The sequence below is a fragment of the Astatotilapia calliptera genome, chromosome 19 (genome assembly GCF_964374335.1).
Source record: "Astatotilapia calliptera chromosome 19, fAstCal68.1, whole genome shotgun sequence".
Classification (NCBI taxonomy): domain Eukaryota; kingdom Metazoa; phylum Chordata; class Actinopteri; order Cichliformes; family Cichlidae; genus Astatotilapia; species Astatotilapia calliptera.
In genome coordinates this window covers 12,188,012-12,212,120 of record NC_137440.1, presented here as the reverse complement: position 1 = coordinate 12,212,120, position 24,109 = coordinate 12,188,012, and the positions used below count along the sequence as shown (strand labels likewise).

The 24,109-nt window shown below is 40.0% G+C and overlaps 2 protein-coding genes across 6 annotated transcripts in view; both read left to right on the top strand.

The window, feature by feature from the left end:
• Positions 1–4,573, top strand: part of LOC113011846 (connector enhancer of kinase suppressor of ras 3) — a 42,982-nt gene extending 38,409 nt beyond the window's left edge. Inside the window, exons 19-25 of the mRNA XM_080293885.1 lie at positions 185–258; positions 387–458; positions 563–627; positions 1,626–1,750; positions 2,235–2,577; positions 2,855–3,045; positions 3,154–4,573. Of these exons, the coding sequence (XP_080150011.1) occupies positions 185–258; positions 387–458; positions 563–627; positions 1,626–1,750; positions 2,235–2,577; positions 2,855–3,045; positions 3,154–3,354 (1,071 nt within the window). The 3' untranslated portion in view covers positions 3,355–4,573. The remainder of the gene's footprint in view (positions 1–184; positions 259–386; positions 459–562; positions 628–1,625; positions 1,751–2,234; positions 2,578–2,854; positions 3,046–3,153) is intronic.
• Positions 4,574–5,103: 530 nt separating this feature from the next.
• Positions 5,104–24,109, top strand: part of scaf8 (SR-related CTD-associated factor 8) — a 43,994-nt gene continuing 24,988 nt past the window's right edge. For 3 of the 5 annotated variants that reach the window (XM_080293883.1, XM_026151682.2, XM_026151683.2), the window contains exons 1-7: positions 5,104–5,263; positions 6,170–6,253; positions 22,541–22,585; positions 22,697–22,858; positions 23,087–23,243; positions 23,350–23,477; positions 23,579–23,755. In XM_080293883.1, the coding sequence (XP_080150009.1) occupies positions 5,234–5,263; positions 6,170–6,253; positions 22,541–22,585; positions 22,697–22,858; positions 23,087–23,243; positions 23,350–23,477; positions 23,579–23,755 (783 nt within the window). In that variant the 5' untranslated portion in view covers positions 5,104–5,233. Of the gene's footprint in view, positions 5,264–6,169; positions 6,254–10,091; positions 10,186–22,540; positions 22,586–22,696; positions 22,859–23,086; positions 23,244–23,349; positions 23,478–23,578; positions 23,756–24,109 lie in introns of all 5 variants that reach the window. The other 2 variants (XM_080293884.1, XM_026151684.2) reach the window with 2 other exon arrangements.

Genomic DNA, 24,109 nt, shown 5'->3' with positions numbered 1-24,109 from the left:
CTAATCTACATCTGTTTGACTTACTGGCACGATAACTTCAGTCAGACCTGCTGTACGTCACCACCACTCAGTACGAGGAAATTAAAGAAGTTGCCTGTTGCAATTCAGACGCGCACGTCCGTGTGGGGAAGTGGTTTGAAAGTTGTGTTCTAATACTCACTGTTGTTCAATCTGTGCGTTGCAGGCAGAAAAAGCTGAAGGCTACATCGACCTCACAAACTTCATGATCGACAGAGCCATCGAGTGCAAGAAGAAATAGTGAGTCCTCACAAACAGTGCTGGGTGTGATCTATGAAATCACAGTTATAACAGTAAAACTGTCTTTTTTTTTTTTTTTTTAACCCTCGAAACACTAAACTGCTGTTCGTCTGTCTTTCCCTATTCAGTGCATTCAAAGCTTGTCACCCGCAAGTTATGATGTTTTATTTTGCTGCCGAGAGCTACGAGGACATGAACTTGTGAGTCATGTCAACTAAAACAGTGTTTGGAAATGTATACATTTTATGTGCATTATAATATTTTATCAGAATTGCAATTAAGTTGGATCATTTCTTTGTTTCAGGTGGGTGAATAAGCTTGGGCTGGCCTCCATTCAGTATGAGCAAACAGAAGTAAACGCTTCGGCCGGTGAGCACCTGTTTCAGTTCCCCGCCTCTGTCACTGAAGCTTTCCAACATCTCACTTTGTTTGGGTTTTAGTTTAAGAAATTTACTATTTAAGTTTTTAATCAGCAACGGAATCGTTTGTTTTTAATTGTCATATAGCTCTTCAGTACTTTCCAAGCAAACATGCCCACTTCAGCCCCGTGTGGGGTTACTATGGGCAGACCAATATGAAATGTATGGCACACCTGGGCCCCACAGATTTTTACAGCAGATGCTCATCCTGGCACAACCCTCAGGGGATCTATATCTCTCACTCTCAAACCACTTGATCCTTAGATCAGATAAACTGTACTACACTGTGGATCCACTTGCTCTCAGAGGAGAAAAATGAAACACTAAAGTCTTATTAAACCAAATATGGCCTGTTATAGCTTTCACTCATTGACTTCTTTTGCAGTGTAACCCCAGTTTAACTTCCGTTGTACTGAGGTTTTGAACCAGCCACTTTCTCTCAGCCTCATATTTCTGACAGTGTAATAAAACATGTTCTATGGTTGTCTCTTCTCCACAATATATTTTCTTTTTTGATGCTTCCTTATCATAAATAATGTGTCAGCAAACATGCCCGTGTGGGCCCACAGTGTCTAAATGTGGAGCTGTGTGGGCAAGGCAAGCCCAAACTAATCCCACCTAGATCCTGCTGCAGTTTTGCCGTTCGGGGTCCCTGTAAGACAACTGTTGGTTGCCCACAAAGTTCCCTCTTGGGGGCCCAAAAAGAGCAAAACTGCTGTAAGCCCCACGTGGGCTTACCCACAGAAAACCCATGTAAGGTCCCCAAAGGGCACAACTGCAGCAGGATCTAGGTGGACACGCCCACTTGGGGTAAGTGTGGGTTTACAGCCCCACAGTTCACCAACAACTACCCACTGTGGGGCCCCACAGGCATTTTTCCTGGGTTACATTTGTTGGTTACATGTTTGAAGTTTTTGTTTCTTGTGTGTCTCCATGTTTCATGTTCAGAGTGTTATAGTGAAGCTAGTGATCACGAAGAAGCTGAAACCACAGAGATACCTCCTCCACCGTACTCTGAACAGACCCTGCGGGACTCCTCAAATGCCTCCGGTCCGCCTGGTAGCACACATCAGGTCAGTAACGGTTCTGGCTGGATGCACATCCATCCATAAGAGCCAACATTTATCTTTTCATTTAATATAAGCTCATTTTGAATTTGATGCACATCTGTGAAGGCATCTGCAAACCTGTACAGGTTCTGGAGAAACATGCTACCATCAAGCATGTTGCTGGATGCTTGCTTATTTCAGCAAGAAGATGCCATGCTACTTTGAGAACATTAGAATGACTCTGTACTAAGTGAGGTCACGGTAATAAACAGCCTGAATGCAGTCAATGCAGCCAAATTCAAAATGAGCATATAACTGCAGTTTAATTGTTAATGTTCAGCAAAGATTTACATTCTGTTTAGATTAAACACACGGTCACAACTTTTGCAAAGGCAGCTGTGTCTTTAAGGGACACTACATGTTTTATTACAAGTAAATAAAACCAAGTGGAACCAAATGGGATTAATTAATAGAAAAAACTCTTAACTTAAATGTATTTGTATTTCAGGGTACCCTTCCTCCCCCTTACTCCTCTGCAGTCCCCAGCGAAGCTAACGGTTCGCTCTCCTCACCTGTCAGTACGATCACATCTCAGAGCTCCGCCTCTTCGCTCACCAAGCAAAGACAGTCCTGGTTGGACCTCGTCTCGCAGGCATCTCCTTCTGCTGGGGAAACAGCAGTGGTGTGCTCAGCCCAGGTCCACTCGCATCAGCCTCCACAAAAGGAGACGGCAGAGGAAACAAGGCTGGAGAACTTGGCCACCCAGGACTCCTCGGGCACTGAATCTAATGAGGAAACGCCTTCAGCTGAGGGGGAAGATCAGAGGGAAGTTCTAAGGACGCAAAATAAAGGTGAATATTTAATATATGCAGTTTTTTCTCGTGGCCCACTTCCAGCTCTAAGAAGCAGAGCACGTTTCCTGTTTCTCAGAACTTTGATTAGCATCAGTGATCAACAGAATATACGACTGTTAACATTCTTATTCCTTTTCTGAGCTTTCTATCTGTGACTAATCTAATTGACTCACCTGCATGCCATTTGAATTAATTTAGCAGGCATTTACTCAATGCAACCACTGCATGTAGGATGATGATGATGATGATGATGAAGTGTGTTGTCTTGTTGCAGGCAATCATGAGAACGGCTCCGATGAGATGGAGAAGCTGTATATTCACCTGAAGGAGGCCAGTCTGTCGCCGATAGGAGAACGTAAACCATCCACGAAAAAGGAATTTAGGACCTCCTTCGTAAGACGCTGCAAAAACCAGGCTGTCAATGACAAGCTGCACCTTATCAGGACACTCAACAGCACATTAAAGGTACATTTCTCACCTCCCTTTTTAGTTTTTAGTTTTTTAGTTTGCGAATAGCAAAAAAATACAGTTAAATAATTTATGCATATTCAGTTTTTCACTTTTTTTGCCCAGGCAAAAGAGGCGGACTTGCAGGCAATAGAACAGATCCTGTCTGACCCGGAGCTTACCTCAGACAAGTTCAGAGAGTGGAAGGAGGCCAACGGACCTCTGGTGCAGGAGATCTGTGTCACACACATCCAGCAGGTGGCGTCAGAGGCCGCAAAGGCTGAAGCGTCGGTCATAGCCGCTCCTGTGGTAGAGACCAGTTTATAAAGACTCTTCATGACTTTTTATGGTGTTCGGACTCTGAGGACCTCACAGTCACATACATCAAATACACACACACGCACACACACACACACACACACACACTGCTGTTGGTTATTCACTTGAGAACTCTGTTTATATTCAAGTTCTTTTCAACTAGTAGTTGGATGAATGAACTGTTGTTTTTAGTTCCATGTGGAGACGGTGTATGATAAGCAGCACACATTAAAATGTGAAATGTGTCGTAGTATTATTTTTATTGTTTAATTTGTAGGTTTAGCAATTTTTACAGCTGTTTGTTTTTATAATTTTATGAACCTATGTATAAACTGTATATTTGGAACGGTGGAGTGCATGGAAATAATGTCTCTGTTGTTCTCTGCATGGAAACACTTTGAATTTATCTGTAGTGAATTTTGTTGTTTTTAAACTATTCACAGTCAGTTATTGGTGCCATGCACCTTCAGTGCCTGTTACACATGTGTTACAGAAGCTTTTTCAATAATGTGTGTATGTCGTCGCCCTATATTCATGCTTATTAGGAAGACTTTGCTGACTGAACACTAGGGCCTGCACTAACAGAATAAATGTTGGTCTCAAATCAGAATTTCTTCTTTTTTAATACTCAAAAGTGTCAAATTCATGTGACTGTAATGTAATTTACTGCTGAAATGTAGCGATCGCCTCGTTTTTTGTGGAAGATTTTTTTTTTTAATCTTCTAAACCAAAACAAACTTTTTAAATTATTTCAGCTACACTGATTTTTTTTTTTTTTTTGGTCATTTCTGCCCATGAACATTGACAGTATGAGGCAAAATCTTGTCTAAAATGTGACAGACTTTATAACTGATAACATCTGTGCATACAGTATATTGAAGTAAAGTGGGGATTTAGCAGTATTAAGGATAACTCTCAGGAAAACGCTCCTGGAATCATACAAACAAGTCTGAAAGACCTGGTACAAGTTAGATAAGTGGATGGTTATAAATAAATTCAGACATTATGTGACTGCACAGTAGGTTTGGACACCTCAGGCCGAACAGGATTTTAATATATGACAGGACCTACCAGAATACAGAGGCATTTTCCCCCTTATGTATCATCTGTTGTATAAGTTAAAAAAAATGTAAATAATTGTGAAGGGATGTGTGATGTTTGTTCTTAATTCTGGAATGAATGTGTTTGTTTTGTATACAGGGAAATAAAGTCAGAAAAGTGAACTTTACCAGCCTCTTTGTATGATTCCTGTAGTGAGTGTCACCACTGATACCAATGGGTTCCACGGGTTTTATAATGTACTGCTTCAGGTGCTCTTTTTAAGGGTCGTGTCACAGCTAATCATCTACCTCCATCTCACCCTATCTGCAGCATTCTGTCATACTAAACATGTCCTGCTTCATCCATATATTTTCTCTGTGGTCTTCCTCTTCTCCTCCTGCCTGGCAGCTCCATCCTCGGCATCCTTTGTCCAACTTGACCACTTTCTCTCCTCTTCAAAGCATCATCGGTTGAAACCATTTCAGCCATGCATCCCCAACTTTGTCTCCAAACCGCCCAACCTGTCCCCCTGATGCACTAACCGAATCTTCTCCACTGTGGTCAGTCACAATGAAAATCTTAACACCTCCAGTTCAGCCTCCTGTCTTTCTGTCAGTGCCACCGTCACCACACATCATATCAGGTCTCATTATACACCAACATTCCGTCTGATACGACTCGTTGACGCTAGGAGTCGCCGGTTTCTCTCCACATTCCCCGCTGAGGTTATGCGCCATATTGGCAGTCTCCTCCATCTCAGCAAGCGTCGGGCATGCACGCCTCTAACCGGTTATCGAGGAGACGTTTGTAAATATTTACTGTGGTCTGCCAGTCGAAATACAACACTATGGAGGCGGTCAAAGCCTTTAACAATGAGGTTTGTAAGAGATTCTCGCTAAAAGATTTGAGTATATTGAGGATATGTTGTCTAATTCACAGTCGCGGTAGCTAGTCGGCTAACGTTAGCATCTTAGTAAAGAAGAGGGTAGTGTTTGGCAAGGCCGCTGTTTCTGCACAGCAGTGCAGCGGTAACGTAAAGTCAGTGAGTGTGTACTTCGTATAAACTGGCCACACATCATGCAAGAAGAGAGTTAATTTGTTAGTACAGCCCTAATCAGGGTTAAATTCTGTGAACAAATATAACCCAGCGGCTGCCAGTAGCGCTAAATAGCTAGCTCGCTAGCTAGCTCCAAATTAGCAAAACCGCTTGAGCTAACTATCTGATGTGACCATGGGCAGAGTAGCGCTCATTCACCTGGGAAAGAAACAACAAATGATTGTGAATCAGTACTTTCCAAATTACAGTTAGCTTCCCGGTATATGCAACCTAAACAATGTGAAGTAGCAGCGCATATCCACACTGTTAAGTTTAGCCTTAGCTATCTGAAGCCTCCAAGCGGAGACCGCAGCCGTCATTTGTCTACATAACACGAAGTCTTTGCTTTAGCATGATGATCATTGTAAATAACACCTGCATTTAATCCTAGTAAAAAATCAATCCGCTGTCGACCGCAATCGAATTGTGAGTGTTTGTTTTAATGACGATACTAACGCAAATACCTGAGTCAGAGGCAAGCCCCCGACGTCGCTTTATTGTGAACTTGGGGTCTCTCTGAGCCCCATGACAGCGAAAGCCAAGGTTCTTTAAATTGTTAATAAAAGTTTGTAGTTGGTGAAGGGGGGTACTCATTTAGAAAGCTATTGGGTGGCAGTTTACGGTTCTTATAGGATCACTTCAGTATTTAAACAAGCTGTTCTCTGTCTTTTTCCTTTCATATTTCAGCTGTACTCATTGAATGAATACAAGCCCCCCATCTCCAAGGCCAAGATGACTCAGATCACCAAGTCTGGAATAAAGGCTATAAAAGTAAGTATGCAGTGTTATAGGATGAGGCAGGTAATAGAGGAATAAAGACATGATTATTAAAGAGAACTGTTCCTTGGCTCCCAATGAATATAAACATATGCATGGTCTAGCAACCAACATTATTCTAGTTTTGTTGAGTTGCTCCTACAGTAGAATAGACCTCAAGTAATTTTTAAATCTCAATTTAGGTCACAGCCCACTAGAGTTGTGGTATGTTAATGTTATCCAGTATGAAGATGGTAAAGAAAATGTGGGACCAAAATTGAATTTTTACTCTCAGCTCATCTTCAGTCACATTCTGGTTTGGTCTTTAAATCAAGCATCCAAAACAATATGTGGTTATTGGTATTTAAAGGAATAAAGATGAAAATATAAATGTTGACTTTTACTACAATGGCAGTGCAGGTGGTTGTATGCCCTTTGGCTTAACACACGTAAGACCTCCAATTCTAGACAAAGGGAAACATACGGTAATACATTTGTGCGTAGGAACAGCATGTGGAGTAAAATATACCAAATCAAATATGCTGTAATGACCACGTGTGAATGAGGGAGCAGCCAAAAGAAGCTGCTTTAAAAAAAAAAAAATCTTATGCTAATCTTATGCTGTTTACTGGATAAACTACAAAGGAATGTAGGGTTATATAAACTCAACAGCAGTGTGTGCAACTCATCTGCTCTGCTGTAAAACTGTGTGGTGTTTGCATAACTTTTAATAATAGAACAGTTTAATAAAAGCCCAGGAAAGCTGAATTACCTAAGAATTAAAAAATATATGAGGTGTTGCTCTTCTGCTACCTTTTATGGTTTCTCATCAGCCTTCAGGCAATAAGCAATTTTTTTTTTAATTGATTTTTTTTTCATGCAATAGAAATGACTTTATTGATTTATATGTGTGGGAAATATGACGATTAGAGGGGTGCAGTGAGACTGAAGTACCTCGCTAGCCAAACATCCCAGTTTAACAGGGAGTTTCAGCAAAGTCGAACACCAATCAAATCTATAGGTTTTTATCAATTTATGTAGTTTTCTTATAGTATATTTCTAATCAGACATTTGTTTGTTATGTGTTGAACATGGTAAAGTTAACATTTTGAGTGTATGAAAAGTAACTGAACCCAGTGATGTTGAGTTATTCTGTTTTCAAAAACAGGTCATGTATCACATCACACTGAGGTCTTTTTGCCTGCTTCAGTTAATGTCTACATATCAACGTTGCCTGTTACTGCACAAAGTTCATTTATGTGCTAGGCTGTTAGTAAATAACATTTTCAAGCTTGAAGAGACATTTTTCACCATCTGTATTTATAAGTCTCTTCGTTTTAGTTATAGAAGTTTTTTTTTAAATAAAACTGACTTTTCGTTGTGTAAAAGGCAAAGATGTTAGTAACAAGTATAACAGTAGCTTCATTCCTGAGCAGTGAGCCAGCGTGCACAGTGCCAGAAACTCGGGAATTAAAGTAACAGTCATTATTTTTATTTATATACGTCTGCTTTGTAACTCATCAAAGTTATTTTAACATATGAGATAATTGTTTTATTGCTGTTATTTGAAATCATGGCTGAATTCACAAACTGATAACAGATTTCTTTTATACATTGGAAATTCTACACACGTTATTGTGAATACAAAGTTTTTAAAAGGCTGCATTTGATCAGTTTTTACGTATATTAACACATCAGCAGCCAACAGCAGTGCACAGCGGCTTTAGCACTTCTTGTGGTCTGGAAAATATAGATGGGATGCCTTGAGTAAATCGGTTAGAATTCTAAATAAAACAGATGTTAGACATAAAACATTAAGGTAAATGTATTAGGTGCCAACAGCGTATTAAGCCACATTCAGACTACGGCAGCTTGCCACTGTGACATCATTTAAAATGAGCGTTTTAGCCTTTGTTATCTTACGGGTTTAAAACCCGAAATGATGAATGAGGAGAGCAGGACCTGACTGTGAACCTGTGAACTTTCTCATTGGCCAACAACTTGCCAATCACAAGTTTAGTATACCCTGGTTGTGTCATATAATCTCCAGATTTTACTGATTGTGCTAAATATTCTGGAGCAAATTCGTCCCTTCTGCTGGCTTTGATTGATCTGTGGTCTGATGCATCACTCGGTCAAGGCTCTACAAATGCCTAATCTGACCACTGTAACAGATTTAGACTGATCCCAGTATAAACCAGTCCTATTGGAGTCTTTTGTGTATTTTACACAATTACAACAAACAGAACAATCTTCAGTCAGCAGTTTGTGTTGCGTGAGCATCAAATAAGGTGTGGACGATTTTAAAAAGAATACAGCTTCACATCATCTGCCTTATTAGTTTGGTTTTTGATCATTATTTTCCTATGATGTAGCACCATAACTGCAAATCCTCTGATTAAAAATGATACGCAACCAGTTGTTATTCTGACCTGATTATGTTCAGTGGTACACGTGTAAAAGCTGCAGTACTTGTTTTTTTTTAATTTTTGTTTGCAATATTCACATCTCATAATAACAAGAGCCGAGTGTTATAATTAGGCTGAAATTAAATTTGATAAAGATAGAGCTGGTTATTAATCTGGCTAAATTAAAGGATACATGGCAGTGAATTTGTTTTGGGAGGCGTTTCTGCCCACTGAGACTGAGCTTGAATACTTTTCCATGTGTGGGAAACAGAGTGTAATGTTGTCATGGAAATAGTGAGTTACATTGCGGGATGCAACCAAATTAGCTTTTTAAATATATCTTACTGCTGTCTGATTTTGAATCTATGGACAACTTCCTAGAATGACTTTGATGGAGGAAAGATAAAATCCTACAGTGAGTTCCGACCTCCGCTTTTATTTTGTAGTTTTTTCTGATTTTGAAAATAAAGTGCAGACACATGCGTAGCTGTATAGTTGTTAGCTGTTATAGTGTTGAAAGTAGTTGGCGCCATTTCTGTTCTTGCGTGCTGTTAAATGCTTTAAGCTCTTGTACTTGACTATTATTAGTTTAGCTGAATTTGTAACTAGTTCTAACGTCACAAAATGAACAAATAGCAATAAAAGTCTCACCCTGCTTACTCAACAGTAACTGTGCGTCCTCATGTTGCAGGTGGACCGTTATATTTTAGTAGTTTTGCATGTTGGTTCCTGTTTACAGGTCTGTCAGTGTATCATAAACACATGATGATTCATGGGGATAAATGGGCCAAATAATTTCCCCCAGGGATCAATAAAGTATTCTGATTCTGATTCTGATTCTGATTAACACATGGCATGTAGCCAATACACAGCAAAATCTGTGTGTCTTAAAAACCCAAGCAGAAAATGAGACTCTACATCTGGAGAAATTTTAGAAGTAAAAAAAATCAGTTGAAACCCAAAGAAATGCTGCTGTTTTTTTAAAATTAAATTTTATTACTTAATTTTATATATAGATGATTTATAAAAGGTGAAGGTCATTTTTACTTTTCAAAGTGGGCAAAAAAGTGTTTTCCCAGAACGGTGCTTTTTATTATGCATGCTTGGCTGGTATCCTGCACACTGTGCCTATAATTCGGGGGGTCTTTTGGATCGCTGATCATTAGTCACTAACAAATTCTCCTTAGACTTCATTGCTTAAAGTTGTTCTTATTATGAAATACTCAAGGACCAAAACACAGTTTCCTTCTTTATAAAATGACAGTTATTTTTTTAGTCATTTGAATTCTGGGCCTGACACTTTGAGTTCAGGACACCAGCCTTTAACAAAAGTCCTCTCATGATATATTTCTTTGTCCTGTTTGCACTCTAAAGGAACTGCTCTTCTTGTGGTGTTTCTATGCCTTGTGTTACCTGTGAATAACACCCGTTTCCCCTTCCCTCAGCAGCTCTCCCAGCTCCCCCAAAGCACTGAAAGTGAAGCAGGAGGATGGGGTGGAGAGAGTTACAAAGAGATAAGAGAATCCCTAACCAGCTTAGGTAGGAGTATGGGTTGTTTCACAAGGAAGATGGAAGAAGACTAAAATAATTGAACTGAATTTGTTCCCACACACCCAGAGATGCACAGCTTTTGCTGTTCTGGTTGTCTTGCGTTGGTCGATGTTGGCTTTGAACTCTTGTTTTTCAAATTGAAGTTGCAGTCTTGTTGATTTTCTTCATGAGTTATTTGAAGATATTTGTGTTTGGTGCAGTTAATTAAAGTCAGTCTTCTGTGTTGCTTCATGTTGGATGGAGCTGGAGCGGAAATGTGTTAGCTTTGGGTTTAAGATGCCATCAGTGACTTATTAAATGTTGAGTATACAGTTAACTGCATGAGTCCTTTAACATTAAATATACACGTTTAGTGCTTTTATCTCCAGCAATACTCAGATTTGCATGTCAAGACTAAGTTTTTATTAGAATCTTAGATTTATTTCATTGAAGCTTGAGGTTTGTCTGGTTCACAGTTTAAAAATTGTAAATCCATGCTTTGGCAAAGCAGTCGTAATTGATGTCTTTTGTACACGCAGGAAGTTTGCCTTTTTCATCAATAACTGAGAAATCCAGTTGAATCTACATATTTCAGATGGTGATTTGAATGAAAGGTTGGGGCTGTTGCTTCTTGTTGAGTCGTGCTCAGATGGAGGAGAGCTTAGAGAGCTTAAACTAGATTGATGATGGCGCTTCAGTGCTGGAGCTGATCCGTAGGATAGGACGGCACATGATTTTAGAAGTTTCTCTGTAACGTTGCTGATCATTTCAAAACAGCCAACATACGTGATAAACAAAAATAATAAATGGAAAACGATGCATATGTGACCAGCCGGGATGGTGCAACAAAGCATCTGAGATGTAATGTCAGATGCTTTGTTATCATGTTACCCATTCAGCACAAATTTCTAAGAGACTGATGTCCACAGGCAGCAGTTTTTATGCTGCCATTCAAAATGAATGAAGATTCTAAAAGTAATTTTCATTCATAGCCAGATTAGAAATGGTCTTTTTAGTCACTGCCAGAGTTAGATTACTCTCTGCTATTATTTAGTGTAGATATCTGTAAGAGGAATGAACAGCAGTGCTACAGAAACTTAGCATCTTCCAACCCAGTGCACTTCAAGTGTTTTTGTACAAAGGACTTCACTGTAAAATCGAAACTTCCAGCACAGAAAACTGTTCCTGTGGACACAGCATCGAATCTTTAATTTGGTTTAATGGGCAGTACAGCCTCAGAGTAAGGTTGCATCTGAAGAGCACTTAACCTTACTGGATTGTTACTATTCTCCATATACTGAAATTGGATGAATGATTAAAGACAGGATTTTAGTTTGTCTTTCAGCGTATCTTGAGTTTGGATAAGAAGAGACAGTCTTGCACTTTAAAAAAGGAAAAGTTACCTTAACTCATGATCATCAGCTGCGCTCTAAAATGTTCTCTTGAAGCAGCCTGACAGACTCACACATGTTCAGACAATTATTTTCACAGCCAAGTTATTTAAAAATTGATGAAAGCGTGGCATTAATGTAAAACCGTTAACGCCTGTAAGGTGCACAGCTACCGGCGACTTGCTACAAACCAGCGAATGCTGCGTTTTTGCCACATTCTGCATTTCGTCTGTGACTAGCAACAAGTAGGAGAGAAATACATGGTTTTGAACCAGCCGGGTTCCACTTACACAGTCTGGGTACGCTTGTAGGTTGCCTATATTTTACCCGTGTTGACCCACTTGGCATTGCCCACCAGCAGCTGTAGATGTCTCGCTCTTTTCTTTGTGTTGTTTGTGTGTATCAGTCTGCCTGTACTTCCAGGAAAAGGACAGCTTTCAACACAAAAAATCTCTGAAACATTCCCCTTTAAACCATGCAATAAGTGATACTGATCCCCGTCTGCACAGAATCCGTTAAGACCTAAAATTACCTGTGAAGATTATTGTGAAATGAATTGGTCTCAGTGGATTATTTTAATTCCAAGCGTCTGTGTGGCCCACAGGCAAGTGGTTTCTTTTGCAACAAACTATATTTTTCTCATTCACAGTTCAGTTTGTACTAAAAGGTAGCAATACGAGAACTGTAACAGCAACCTTTAGCACTGGCTTAAACTATAAGTTGGTGCAAAAATTACAGTTGTCACCAAACTACCATTATTTGAACCAAAAAGACATTAAATATTAAAAGTAACCTAACCTGACAGCAGCTATAACAGTGTGTGTCAGGTAATGAATGATCAGGAATAATTAGGAACCTCTCTGCAGTCTGAGGAAACAACACACAGGGTAGGTGATTAGTTATTACAGGATACAACCGATAAAATCCATGCAAATATTTTGTGAGTTTAAAATATTTTTAGACTGACCTAAAATGACCCGATCTTAAGTCATTTTACCGCCACTGACTTCCAGCCTTGTAATTTCACTGGAGGAATTTGCTGCATTTATTTTTGAATCGGGCTTCATCTTTTAGATTTTTCAGATCCAAAACGCCCATCGGGCTATAACCCGAGATATCGCTAGTTGTGGGACATCGGGCTAGCGATTTTGCGAGCCCTGAGATCTGACCAATTGGATCACTGCATTTCGCAACAGGTGTGCTCGTAACTCAAATCGCGCACTGTTACTGAATACACAATGAGATGGAAATGGTAAAATAGTCCTATTTAACCTCAGGCGCACGGTTAGATGCTGCTCCAGGTCAGTCGGCTCTCTCTTAAATGATTCCTCTCCATTTTCAGATAAGGTCCCAACTCAAACAATTAGTTCATTACCAGACCTCTGGAGAACTTCAAGACATGTTGAGGAGGTAGTTTAGCCATTTAAACCAGCTGTGTTGGATCAAGGACACATCTAAAACCTGCAGCACACTGGCCCTCGAGGCCCCTGATTTAAAATGCTGCTGCTGCTCCTGAGAACTGGATGCAGACAGAATCTGTTTCCTCCTTTTCTTTTTGGAAACATCAAGACCAGCTTATGATCGCTTCATGTCTACTCCTTTATTTATTTGTTTGTTTATTTTTTTAACCAATTTTAGCAAAAATCCGACCGGTTCGGTGTGTATATATGTTACACGACAAGTTCGGATCTGGAAATTTCTGAATTTCGTGTTGTTGTTTTTTCACATCACATTCGGTGTGTAACAGATTTACTCTACAGGATACTTCAGATGTACGTAGCTATGAAAGCTGTAAGATTAATTATTAAACGTGAATTTGTATTGAAAACTTTTATTGGGAATTATTGGCAACTGTTTCGATGCCGTTTTTATTTTCTCCTTTTTTAATGGATGTTTTAAACTTAAACGTGCTGCTTCGTTTATGTTTTTTGCATTTGCTGCAATATCAAACGAGAAATTTAACATCTACTTCATGAAGCTGACGCCATTAGCTGCTAGAGTCACACACAGGGACTCGGATACTTTCTTAGAATATTTATTATTCTTAGAATATTTGTATAATGCCAGGACAGTTTGAGAGTGGACAGGAAGGCTGGGGGAGAGACACAGTAAACAAACAGGGGCAGATTCAGACCCTTAAGCTGCATAGCTCAGTGAGCTGTACCCAGCATGGTTACTTTTATGAGAGCTAATAGAGGACCAGTTATAGAAGCTCTTCCCTTATTCAGGGGCCACCACAGCAGGTAGTTGTGCACGTCTGATTTGGCAGACTTTTACACCGGATGCCCTCACTGACACAAACCTCAAAGGGATTTGTGTCGCCTAATAGGCTCGAAACAGATGTTTTCTACACAGCAGAGAGCCTCATTGACTAAATGTGTAATAGATCCACTGATCTAGGATCAGTTATGGCTTTTAAAAACAATTCTGTTAGACAGTAAAGGAGCAGAGGAAATTTCCTTACCTTATACTTATAAATGTGGCACGATGGTCCTTTGTAACAGTGGATTCTAATGTCCCTTACGTATCATCTCAGGTTAGTGTGGAAATTTAAAGATATTAATCTGAAAAGTCCAGAGTCCAGTTAGAAAATACTGCTGGATATGTAACTTATTTTTAAATGGGTTTTATCTTGTTTATTTACTTAAAGTCTGTTTGAGTCCGACTGCTAAATACAAAGAGATGAAGTTACTCTTTATATGTTGGAAGTATTTGCAGGTTGAGAGAAAATAATTAGGCTGGTTAAGTAGTCTGACAGAAACCCTTTAAATCTGAACACATGTTACACGAATGAAGCAAAAAATTGGCCAAGCAAAGATTTAGTGTTTATTTTAAGAGCTACATGAAAGCATTCATCACATTCCATGTTAAATGCATTATGTTTTAAATCTTGCTGAAAAGTGCGACACTTTGCACTTTGCAATATTTGAGACCCTGCAGTGGCAGAAAAGTCTGCAGAAGTTAAGGTGGTGTTTCTGTGAGGACTGCATGTAGTGGCTGCTGGTGTAATGTAATTACACATTAACAAAATAAACTAATTCAGTTTGTTTTTTTCCGCTGCTACATTTCAGTGCTGTGAAACGTTTGAGCTCAGCCTAAATGATCCTGACTGACATAGAAAATCACAAAGCTCTCTGCTGAGCCGTCGGTTTGAGAGAGACGTTTCATTCAGGAAGTATGAATTGATCATGTCCTAATTTCTATATCTGCAGTGAAATGCCACACGCGTGCTAGCATGTGGCCGATGCTTGTTTGGTGCCTCAAGTGAAGAACGGCATCTCTGTTAAAAGTGGTGAAGATTGCAGCTTTGCTTAAATGATCCCTCTGTCGCACCACCTTATCACTTTGTCTCATGAAGAAATTTGCCAGATTAAATATAACCTAATCATTTACACTCTTCGTCATCATCATGACATCCGCAGGTTACCAAAGTTACTAATAAATGATAAAACCTTTGTTATAGCAGAGTTACAAAGTGCTTCACAATTATTTATCAAGCTTTACAAACATAAAACGGCTCAGGTAGAACTAGAGGTTTAAAAAAGTGAAGAAAGAACGAGGCAGGGTTTAACGTATCTATCCACTTATGTCCACTGATTATGGATAGTGGTAGACTAGATTATGTGATATGTGGATAAGGTTGAACATGAATGGCAGGGATGAGCTGCACAGTGGGACGTTAACCCTCTGGCTTTTGTCTCAGTCCTTCTCACTCTCACATCATCATGTGCTGTCGAAGAAAAGCTTTTAAAGTAGTTGCTGTAATACTTGTGAAGATGGGTGTAGTCTGATCGCACGATGGTCTGTAATTTGCTCCTTTCAGCTTCTGTCTATTCCATCGAGCATTTTCAAAATGTGCGTGTGGGGGGGTCACAGTATTATGACAGTAGTACATAATTATCTACAGTGTTTGCATACTTGCCTAAATTCATAATCTGTTCATCAGAAACATGCACGTGTGTTTTACTTACTCAGTGCTTTCTAAATGTCTATAGAGGGACACAAACCACCATAATCACAGTGATGCTACTGTGCTGCTCATGTCTTCTGTCTAGAAGTACAAGGATGAGTGCAGTTCGGTAACAGTTGCAGGTAGTGTTGTGCATATCTTTCACACACAGCCTGTGCAGTGTGTGATCAGTTGCCTGGAGACTGGTCCACACTGCAGCAGGTGATGTATGAGCATGTGGTTTTTTTTGTTTTTTTAATTCTTTGGTGTGAAAGTATGTGCTCAGTAGGGTTTCTGGAAAGGGTGGAGAATCTCTGTGAAGAAGACTGTCTGCTAAATGTTCACGACAGTTGTCTTTGCTTTTCATACCCAGACCCAACTTGACTCATTAGTTAAGTTGCTGCTGCTTTTGTTGTTAAAGCTAAATCACAGTTTAAGGGTCACGTAGAGGAAGTGTCTGCCTTTACTGTACAAGGAAGAGACCTTAAAGGAAAGCACAGGGAGAATACAAAAGTAAAAAAAATATATAAATACATCGTCAGCAGACGAATGGAGTGAAGATGAAACACCCAGTTAATTTATTCACCAAGCCGTTTTCCTTTCTAATGGAATCTTTTAAAGGACTGTTTATGTGTCCTGGTGCCAGTATTCAGTGTTGTTTCAGTTTGTTATGTGTAATTTTCCATTCAGTCTCCCTACGGCGTCACATCACAAAACAAGTCACCTCTAAACAGTTTAAATGGTCCACTCAAGAGCCAACAATTCCTGACAGACAGAGCTGAACACAGCATCTCAGCTTATGATCCTAGTGATCACAGGGAAGAACCATCGCTAGCAGGTTGCTGGATCATTGGAGGAGCTTATTTTATGTATTTATGTATTCAGGTTTTAATTCTTGTAGTAGATAATCGCAAGAGACAGAACTCTGAAGGAGGAAATAGTTGGTCTTTCTGCAGGGCTGATCTAACAGTGGCATCATTTCAAACAGGGCTTGAAGCCCTCTGTTATCCCCAGAAAGCTGTGTGCCCAGTGTTACAATGGCAATAGTAGTTGAGTTACAGTACTCGTAGTTTTACGTGTACTTGCCGTAAGTTGTCGCTCAGTGTGCACATTTATTAATCTAAGATAAACAACAAAGGTGACATGCTTTGTTTCCAGGGTGCAGTTACTTTAATTATTTAATAGTCTGACGATTGCTTTTTAAAGTAAATGAATAAAGTTACTAAAGTTTGTCTGCAAGCTTGAGTCTGTAAATGGCATACTGCAGTTCTCACAGTCACACCATGTTAAGTCTTCATACTTTACAGTTTCTGCTGTAAATTTCTTGTCTTGAAAATTTCTAGTGGACTTATTTCAGCTTCACTTTCCCTTGCATATGTATAATGTGTATATATTGTAGTTTGCAGCTTCATGTGTTGGCAAAATTTCAAAACTACCACAGCTTTACTTGTTTAGCTTCACTTGTATCATATCTAATGACTTTTAAAAAAAATGCTGGCAGTTTTAGAAAAAGCTCTACATGATATGTTACCTTAGATAAGTTTAACTTTGACTGCAGCTGAACTTATGTAATTGGAATCACTCCTCCACAGTCCTCTCTGTGATAAAGAAACATCATCAGACCAGCTCCTCTGTTGTACTTTGACTCCATCTGCTGGCTGTTTGCAGAATTGCATCATCAACTAGAAATTCTGACTTTTCTTAGCAGGCTGTGTAAATACTTGTGGTGAAGGGCTCCCTTTCATTTGCTTAACCACAACTGCATTGCTGTTGTGCACTTGTACAAATATACAAAAGACTGAGTCAGTAATAGGGCTGCACGATTTTGCATAAAATGAGAATCACGATTTTTTTGGCTTAGAATTGAGATCACGATTCTCTCACGATTTACTTTTCCAGTATAAATATTTATTGCACTTATTAACTGCACATCAACTTCGTAACAGCTGAGACTGAACATAAAAACAACAAATGTCTCACGCTTTGTTATTGCTGCAAAATGTTGTACTGCTTGAAATTCCGTCTCCACCGTTGCTCGACGCTGCGTGTATAGAGCAGGTAGTGCAACAATAGAAAAATAGTTGCAGGACGGCACTGCGTAGCGTTTGTCTAGGGTGTTGATCATTTTCCTAAATCCCTCGTTTTGCACCGTGTTGATGGGAGCCATATCTTTGGTCAGGTGATAAGTGATAGCCTCCGTAATTTCTTTGTGCCTGCGGGAGTTCGACGGGTATAGGGAAGCGCTGTATAAAGTTCCCGTTATTGATGTTTGGGTGGTTGACCGGGACGGATTTTCTCCTGTCACTTTCTCGTCATCCTTGACGTGCTCTCCGTTGTTTTTTCCCTGCTAATTTTAGCATCACACGGCACAGCTTCTGTATCACGTGGTATAAGGCTCCGCCCTTGTCATTTGTTGAGCAGGAAGAGTGAGCGCTTGTTTTCATGCAGAGTACGTCCCGGATCAAAATCAAAATGCGGTACAATCGTCGTCGTCTTTTTTTTTTTCTTTTTTTTTAAATTGTTGTCATTTGGAAATGAGATCTCACATAAGTATGAATCGAGATCGCGATTTTCTAACGATTGATCGTGCAGCCCTAGTCAGTAATAAATCTTTGAGCCCCAGCAAAGATCTTCCTGATGGGATTTTGTATTTTAACATGGCACTTGTGTATCTAAACCTCACAAGAAAGCTTAAAAAAAATCTTCAAGTTTAATCTTCGTCAATGCACTTTCATGAGTACAATATTAGCATTAGCAGCTGTCTAGTTAAACTAGATGTCAGTGATATGAAGAGATTTTGCTGCAAATGGGTGCACAAAAGTAATGTCTACCAAAAAGTTCTGTATGAAACTAAGTCACTTTTAGTGCTGCACAGAGTTTCAAAAGTACATTTGAAGGTGCCTAACTGGCAAATATTTTTACTGTCAAAGCGCTGAAATGCTGCCTGTTTAAATGAGAAAAGCCTGTGAGGCTGTTACTTTCAAGTGTAAAGTGCTCAGCCAAAAAATGTCCATGAAAGCAAGTACAATGATTTAATCATAATGATTTAAACAAACTAAACCTAACACTGTAATACCCATCTCTCTTCTCTCAATATTAAGCCTATTTCTGACATTTCTGATTTATTTATGAAATAGTTTTTCTGTGCATGCCATAAGGTTTTTTCCTCTGTGAGATGAAATCACCTTTTCCATTAGTACCTACTCTGCTTAACTCGCCACAGTTTTTGGGGTTTTCCATTAGGTCATAGTACCCGGTACCAGGTACTAAAATAGTACTGCTCGGCCGATCTACCAAGTGATCCGATACTAAAATGTGACGTCATCAGATTGCATGCCACCGATTGGCTGGTCAGTGGTGTCACTTGATGAGTCATGAGTCTCTCGTTTCCGAAAATCAAAACCGCCATTTTTGAAACAACACTGTGGTCCCCGAGTCTGACGAAAAGCCACAGACCGAGCAGTGATCGACGTCCACCTTTGCTGTAGCGTTCGTATCGCATACTAAATGCGTCACAGGACGCTCAGCAGCGTTGCTATGACGATGACCATTCACATTTAAGCTGTACTCTATTGTAATGGAAAAGAAGTCGATCCAAGTCGAGTCGTGGCGAGTTAATCTGAGTAGGTACTCCAGGGAAAAGGGGCCTAACCCTCACAATGTCCAGGTTAATTTGCGGGGAGGCAAAGAATTTAGTGCTGGTAACGCAGGAAGACATCCCATCAACAGACCAAAACTGTTGGCCTGTATTTAGACTACAAACAAGACTGGCAAACTGTCTTTTAAAAAACATGATCTGAATCCTTTTACTGAAGCCAGGACAGGCTTGTCCTCATCCTGACTAGTTACCAGGGTGCTTTACTGCTTACTCAGGTAAGGTCCTGTAGCTTGAGTTGTTGCTCTTTTGGTCTGAGTTTTTGGGGAATTGAATGCAAGTACATAAACAATGGATTTTAAACAGTTTGGTTCACAGGGGCACAAACCTGGGACATGTCATACAAAAGCAGTACTGGCCATACAAGTCAGGACTGTTGCTGTTCTTGTTGTTATACCTGTGCTGTATACCTGCAGGACTGGTCTGCATACATTTAATTCAAGCAGTGTGCTTTACCTTATTTAACAGAAAACTCTGGATTTTGCTGATATTTCTGACCTGAATTTTGTATTTGGCTAAACTAAATAGCACTTTAAAAAATTGTTACTTTTTTTAGTAAACCCAGAAATCTTTTTTGTTTGGCAAATATTTGTTTATGTGGAGTAAAAACCCCACTCTGGCCTGCATATATAACAGGAATGACCTGACACTGGCACATATTTATAGATGTCAGCTGTGCAGGCCAAAATATCTAAGAGTTGCTAAGTGGTGTAAGTTGTAAATAAGGAAGAACCTTTCAGTTTCAGAGTAGTACAAGTATTTGACATTCTGGTGTTTGGATTAGTTTAAGTAATCTAAGTTACTTCTAGCTCTTGATTTATGTTAATTTACAGAAATGTATGTGGGACTTTTGAAGTCTAGCATAGATAATCCACTCTGCCATCCATGGGTGGCAGTGTAAACTAGTAAAGTGTTAAAATAAAGATGGGAGATAAATCCAAAGAAAAATCTCACTAAGCCATCAGAAGCTCTTCAGTGTATCTTGACACACATTTTCCAAAGTAGGATGTCATTCTTCAGTTCATGTTGATCTAGGGCTGGGCGATATGACCCAAAATTCATATCTCGATATTTTTTTAGCTGGATGGCGATATAAGATATATATCTCGATTTTTTTTTTAAAGCCATAAGTTAAGAACAAAAAGAGAGTTCTTAGTCACACTGTGTCCCAGATGTCAAACGGGCACTTTTATTTACACACAGCGTAGATGTACATGAAGAAATTACTCAAAAATAAATTATCAGCATTTATTAAATAATCATGGTCCATAAATAAAAGAAAACAATGTTGTTTTTGTGCATAACAAAAAGCTCACAATTGTGCAGTCAAAATGTAAACTAATAGACGCTGAGCATAATAACAAAGAGACAGATTTCACAGCTGCACCACGTCTCTGAACAGGTGCCGTTTGTGGTCCTTATACACACACAGTACGTATCACTCCGCGAGGCTCCTCCTCGGTAGCTGTAATCCTCCGACAATCCATCAAGTGGTGCAGCTCCGTAGCTTAGCAAAGTCATATTAAAAATTTTTTGACAGATTGCCGAGCGCTGTGTACCACATAAAATCGGTTCGCGGTCAGTAAGCACAACCAGAATTCATACATAAGGCGCACTGTCGATTTTTGAGAAAATGAAAGGATTTTAGGCCGTGCAGCCCCTCCTGGCTGCATGTCGTTAGCGCGGTTAGCTCGTTAGCGCGGTTAGCTCGCTAACACGTTGACGCCGTCCAGCCCCACGCACGGTAACTCGCTAACGGAGATTTTCCGCTTTCATCTTGTCATTGCCTGCAGGTGAAGCTATGGGGGAGGGGGAGTTGTGTTCAGTGAAGGAGAGGCGAGGCAGAGTAACGTTGCGTAGAGACGGAAGTGGACGAAAGAGAGGCAAACCTGCGGCTCCACAAGTATAATTATAACGTAACATAGACTATATCGATATAAACGATATTGTCACATCTTATATCTCGTATGAAAATATATCGATATTTTTTAAAAAAACTCGATATATCGCCCAGCCCTATGTTGATCCATCGTCATCTAAGAAGAGACCCTTCAACTCAGGATCTAAATGTTCCAACGTAGGATGAGGAGGGGACTCACTAAGAACACATTTGTATAAATTTATAGCTACACTTAAACTTTAACACACCTGTCTAGACAGTCTATATATAGCTCTGCTATAAATCTGTTTCGCACACAGGATCTGCTTGGGCAGTGAAGTGTTTTTATTTTTTTTCACGTATTGGAGACGAAGACAACAGCAGCAGAGATCGATTGCTAGTGGATAGCCCCCTGAGTCTTATTTGAAAGGTTTGGCTGTTTTCAACCCGCTACAACCGGCTCTTCCCATCCTGCGTTTCCCTACCAGTGTGTGCCTACCCCAACACCGGCACCGCCAGAAATAGAATTCAAACCTGTGGGAAACATGAGCGATATTCCTCTGTGTGGGTGTTGGAGTGTTTTTGCTGACGCGGTCTTATTTTGCCCTGCACTGACACTCTCCCCTGAGGAAATGTTGCTCTTCTGCTTTTTCTTGCATATCACACTAATGCACAGTCATCAAGGTCATAGAACGTGGAGCTGTTTATGGTTTATGTCTGTGCTGGAAGAAGATGAACCTCTGAAATCACTGAGATGTTTGTCTTTCCAGCGTGACAAAAAAAATCAGTCTTCCTGCTCAGTGTGTTAGTGCCTAATTGTTCCATACGGTGGACTGTGTGAAAGCATCTACATTTGTTGTTACTCTGCTCTTTTAGTCTTTAGGGTTTAATTTGTCACTTTGCCTGTATTTTAATTATAGAAGAATATCTATACTAGTAGTGCTACTAGTTGTCTAACTCCAGAGTGTCCTGCAGGCTGGTGTGATCATTACAGTTTTTAATCTGTATTCATGAGTTTGCTCACTCCTGCCCTCAGCCGTAATTTTGATCTTGTCTGCAAAGCTGTTAAATTTCATGACTTTATATCGTGCAGTAATTGCGATGTTTGTTCACAGACATGAATAATAACAGCCACACTGTTGCAGATAGTAAAATAATTGTTTTTTTAATTATTTGGCCCTTTTAGTTTTTGAATTCTTGTTTAAATCCACAAGAAAGTGATGATGCTGTCTCCATCTGTCATGTCTGTTGTATCCTCCTTTAACAGAACTAAGCTTTAAAAAAGCAATTATTTATTTATTTTCTTTTTTGTGCATGTCATTAATTTGTAAATCTGAGGAACGGGGAAATAAGACGATTTACTTAAGAGCCTCCATCCAGTCTCTTATGTTTTTTTTAACCCTCAGTGCTGTTCCCCTTTTGTTACTGTGCTCTGCGATGTTGTTGCTCAAGTCACTCAAAATATTTTTTTCTCTTTGCTTTACTTTCAGTTCTACAAGCATGTTGTCCAGAGTGTAGAGAAGTTCATACAGAAGGTGAGTTAATGCTTTAATTAGAACCATGAGCCACATCCAGGCAGGTGCAGAGATATTCGTATGTTGCTCTGCTGTTCATATATCTCAACACCAGCTGTCTTTCTTCGACAGTGCAAGCCAGAATACAAAGTCCCAGGGCTGTATGTCATCGACTCGATCGTCAGACAGTCCCGACACCAGTTTGGCACAGAGAAGGACGTATTTGCCCCGCGCTTCAGCAAGAATATCATCTCGACGTTCCAGCACCTCTATCGCTGCCCTTCAGATGATAAGGTTAGACCATTTTTAATAGGTTTTCTGTTCCTCTCTGTGGCTTCTCATTTCTCGGTTTCCCAGGACATTATTGTGACATTAGTGTTCGAATGAGTGCGATCTGTTTTGTGAATGAGTATGAATGTCTCGTGTGTGATCGGTCACAAAAATATTTAAAGATCATGTGTCTGAGAGAAGGTTTTTGAGTAAATAATTTGTCTTATTGTTTTTGTGTCATCCAAATTCCAGAGTAAGATTGTGAGAGTCCTGAATCTGTGGCAAAAGAATGCGGTTTTCAAGAGTGACATCATTCAGCCTCTGTTGGATATGGCAGCGGGGATTCCTCCTCCCAGTGTCACACCCGTCATGCCCAGCAGTGCTGCCCCGGTCAACAACACTACACCCGGTCAGTAGAAGCACATTAAAGTTCAGATTTGCTCTTCTAATCACTGCTACTGTGGTGTTTAACATATCTGAACACGGCAACCTTGTGATTCTCTCTGTGTATCCAGGGACCCCGGCTACACCGGCCACTCCAGCCAACATAGTGCAGGGTCTGCCTGACTGGGCTTCGCAGATTACCAACACCGACACTGTGGCTGCTGTGGCCCAGATCTTGCAGAGTCCCCAGGGACAACAGGTAAGTGAACACATCCTCCCAAAAAGTGTTTACATCAGAGCAGCATGTGTAGCTGTCGGAGTAAGAAGGTGTTTAACTTACTTTGTTGTCGCCTGTTACAGCTCCAGCAGCTGGTGCAGAGTCTGCAGATGCAGCAGCAGAAGCCCCAACCGTCCCTGCTGCAGGCCTTGGATGCTGGCCTAGTGGTGCAGTTGCAAGCTCTGACAGCTCAGCTCACTGCGGCAGCTACTGCCAACAGCCTCAACCCCCTGGAGCAGAGGGTCTCCTCTTTTAATAAGGTAATGCTGCAGTCAGCAGCTGTGAGTTTATTTTTATGCTTCTGTGGCAGCCAGAGCTGGAGGCGTTATGTTTTTGAGTTGGGTCCATGTATATATGCACATCTCGGTTTTATTGGAGTTTTGTATTTGCAAAAACATTTGCATTCATTGAAACAAAAAACACTTTTCTTTTTGTAAGAATTCATTGGCCAGCGAGAAAGAAATGAAACAGAAATCTATAAAAGAGTTAAAACACAAAGTTAGTGGAATTTTGTATGTAAACAAAGGTCTTGTGTGCATGGATGTTGTTGAAGGCATGCATCCTTGCTTCATTTGAATTCTCTTTACTTCTACTCACATTTTGTTTCTGTTGCA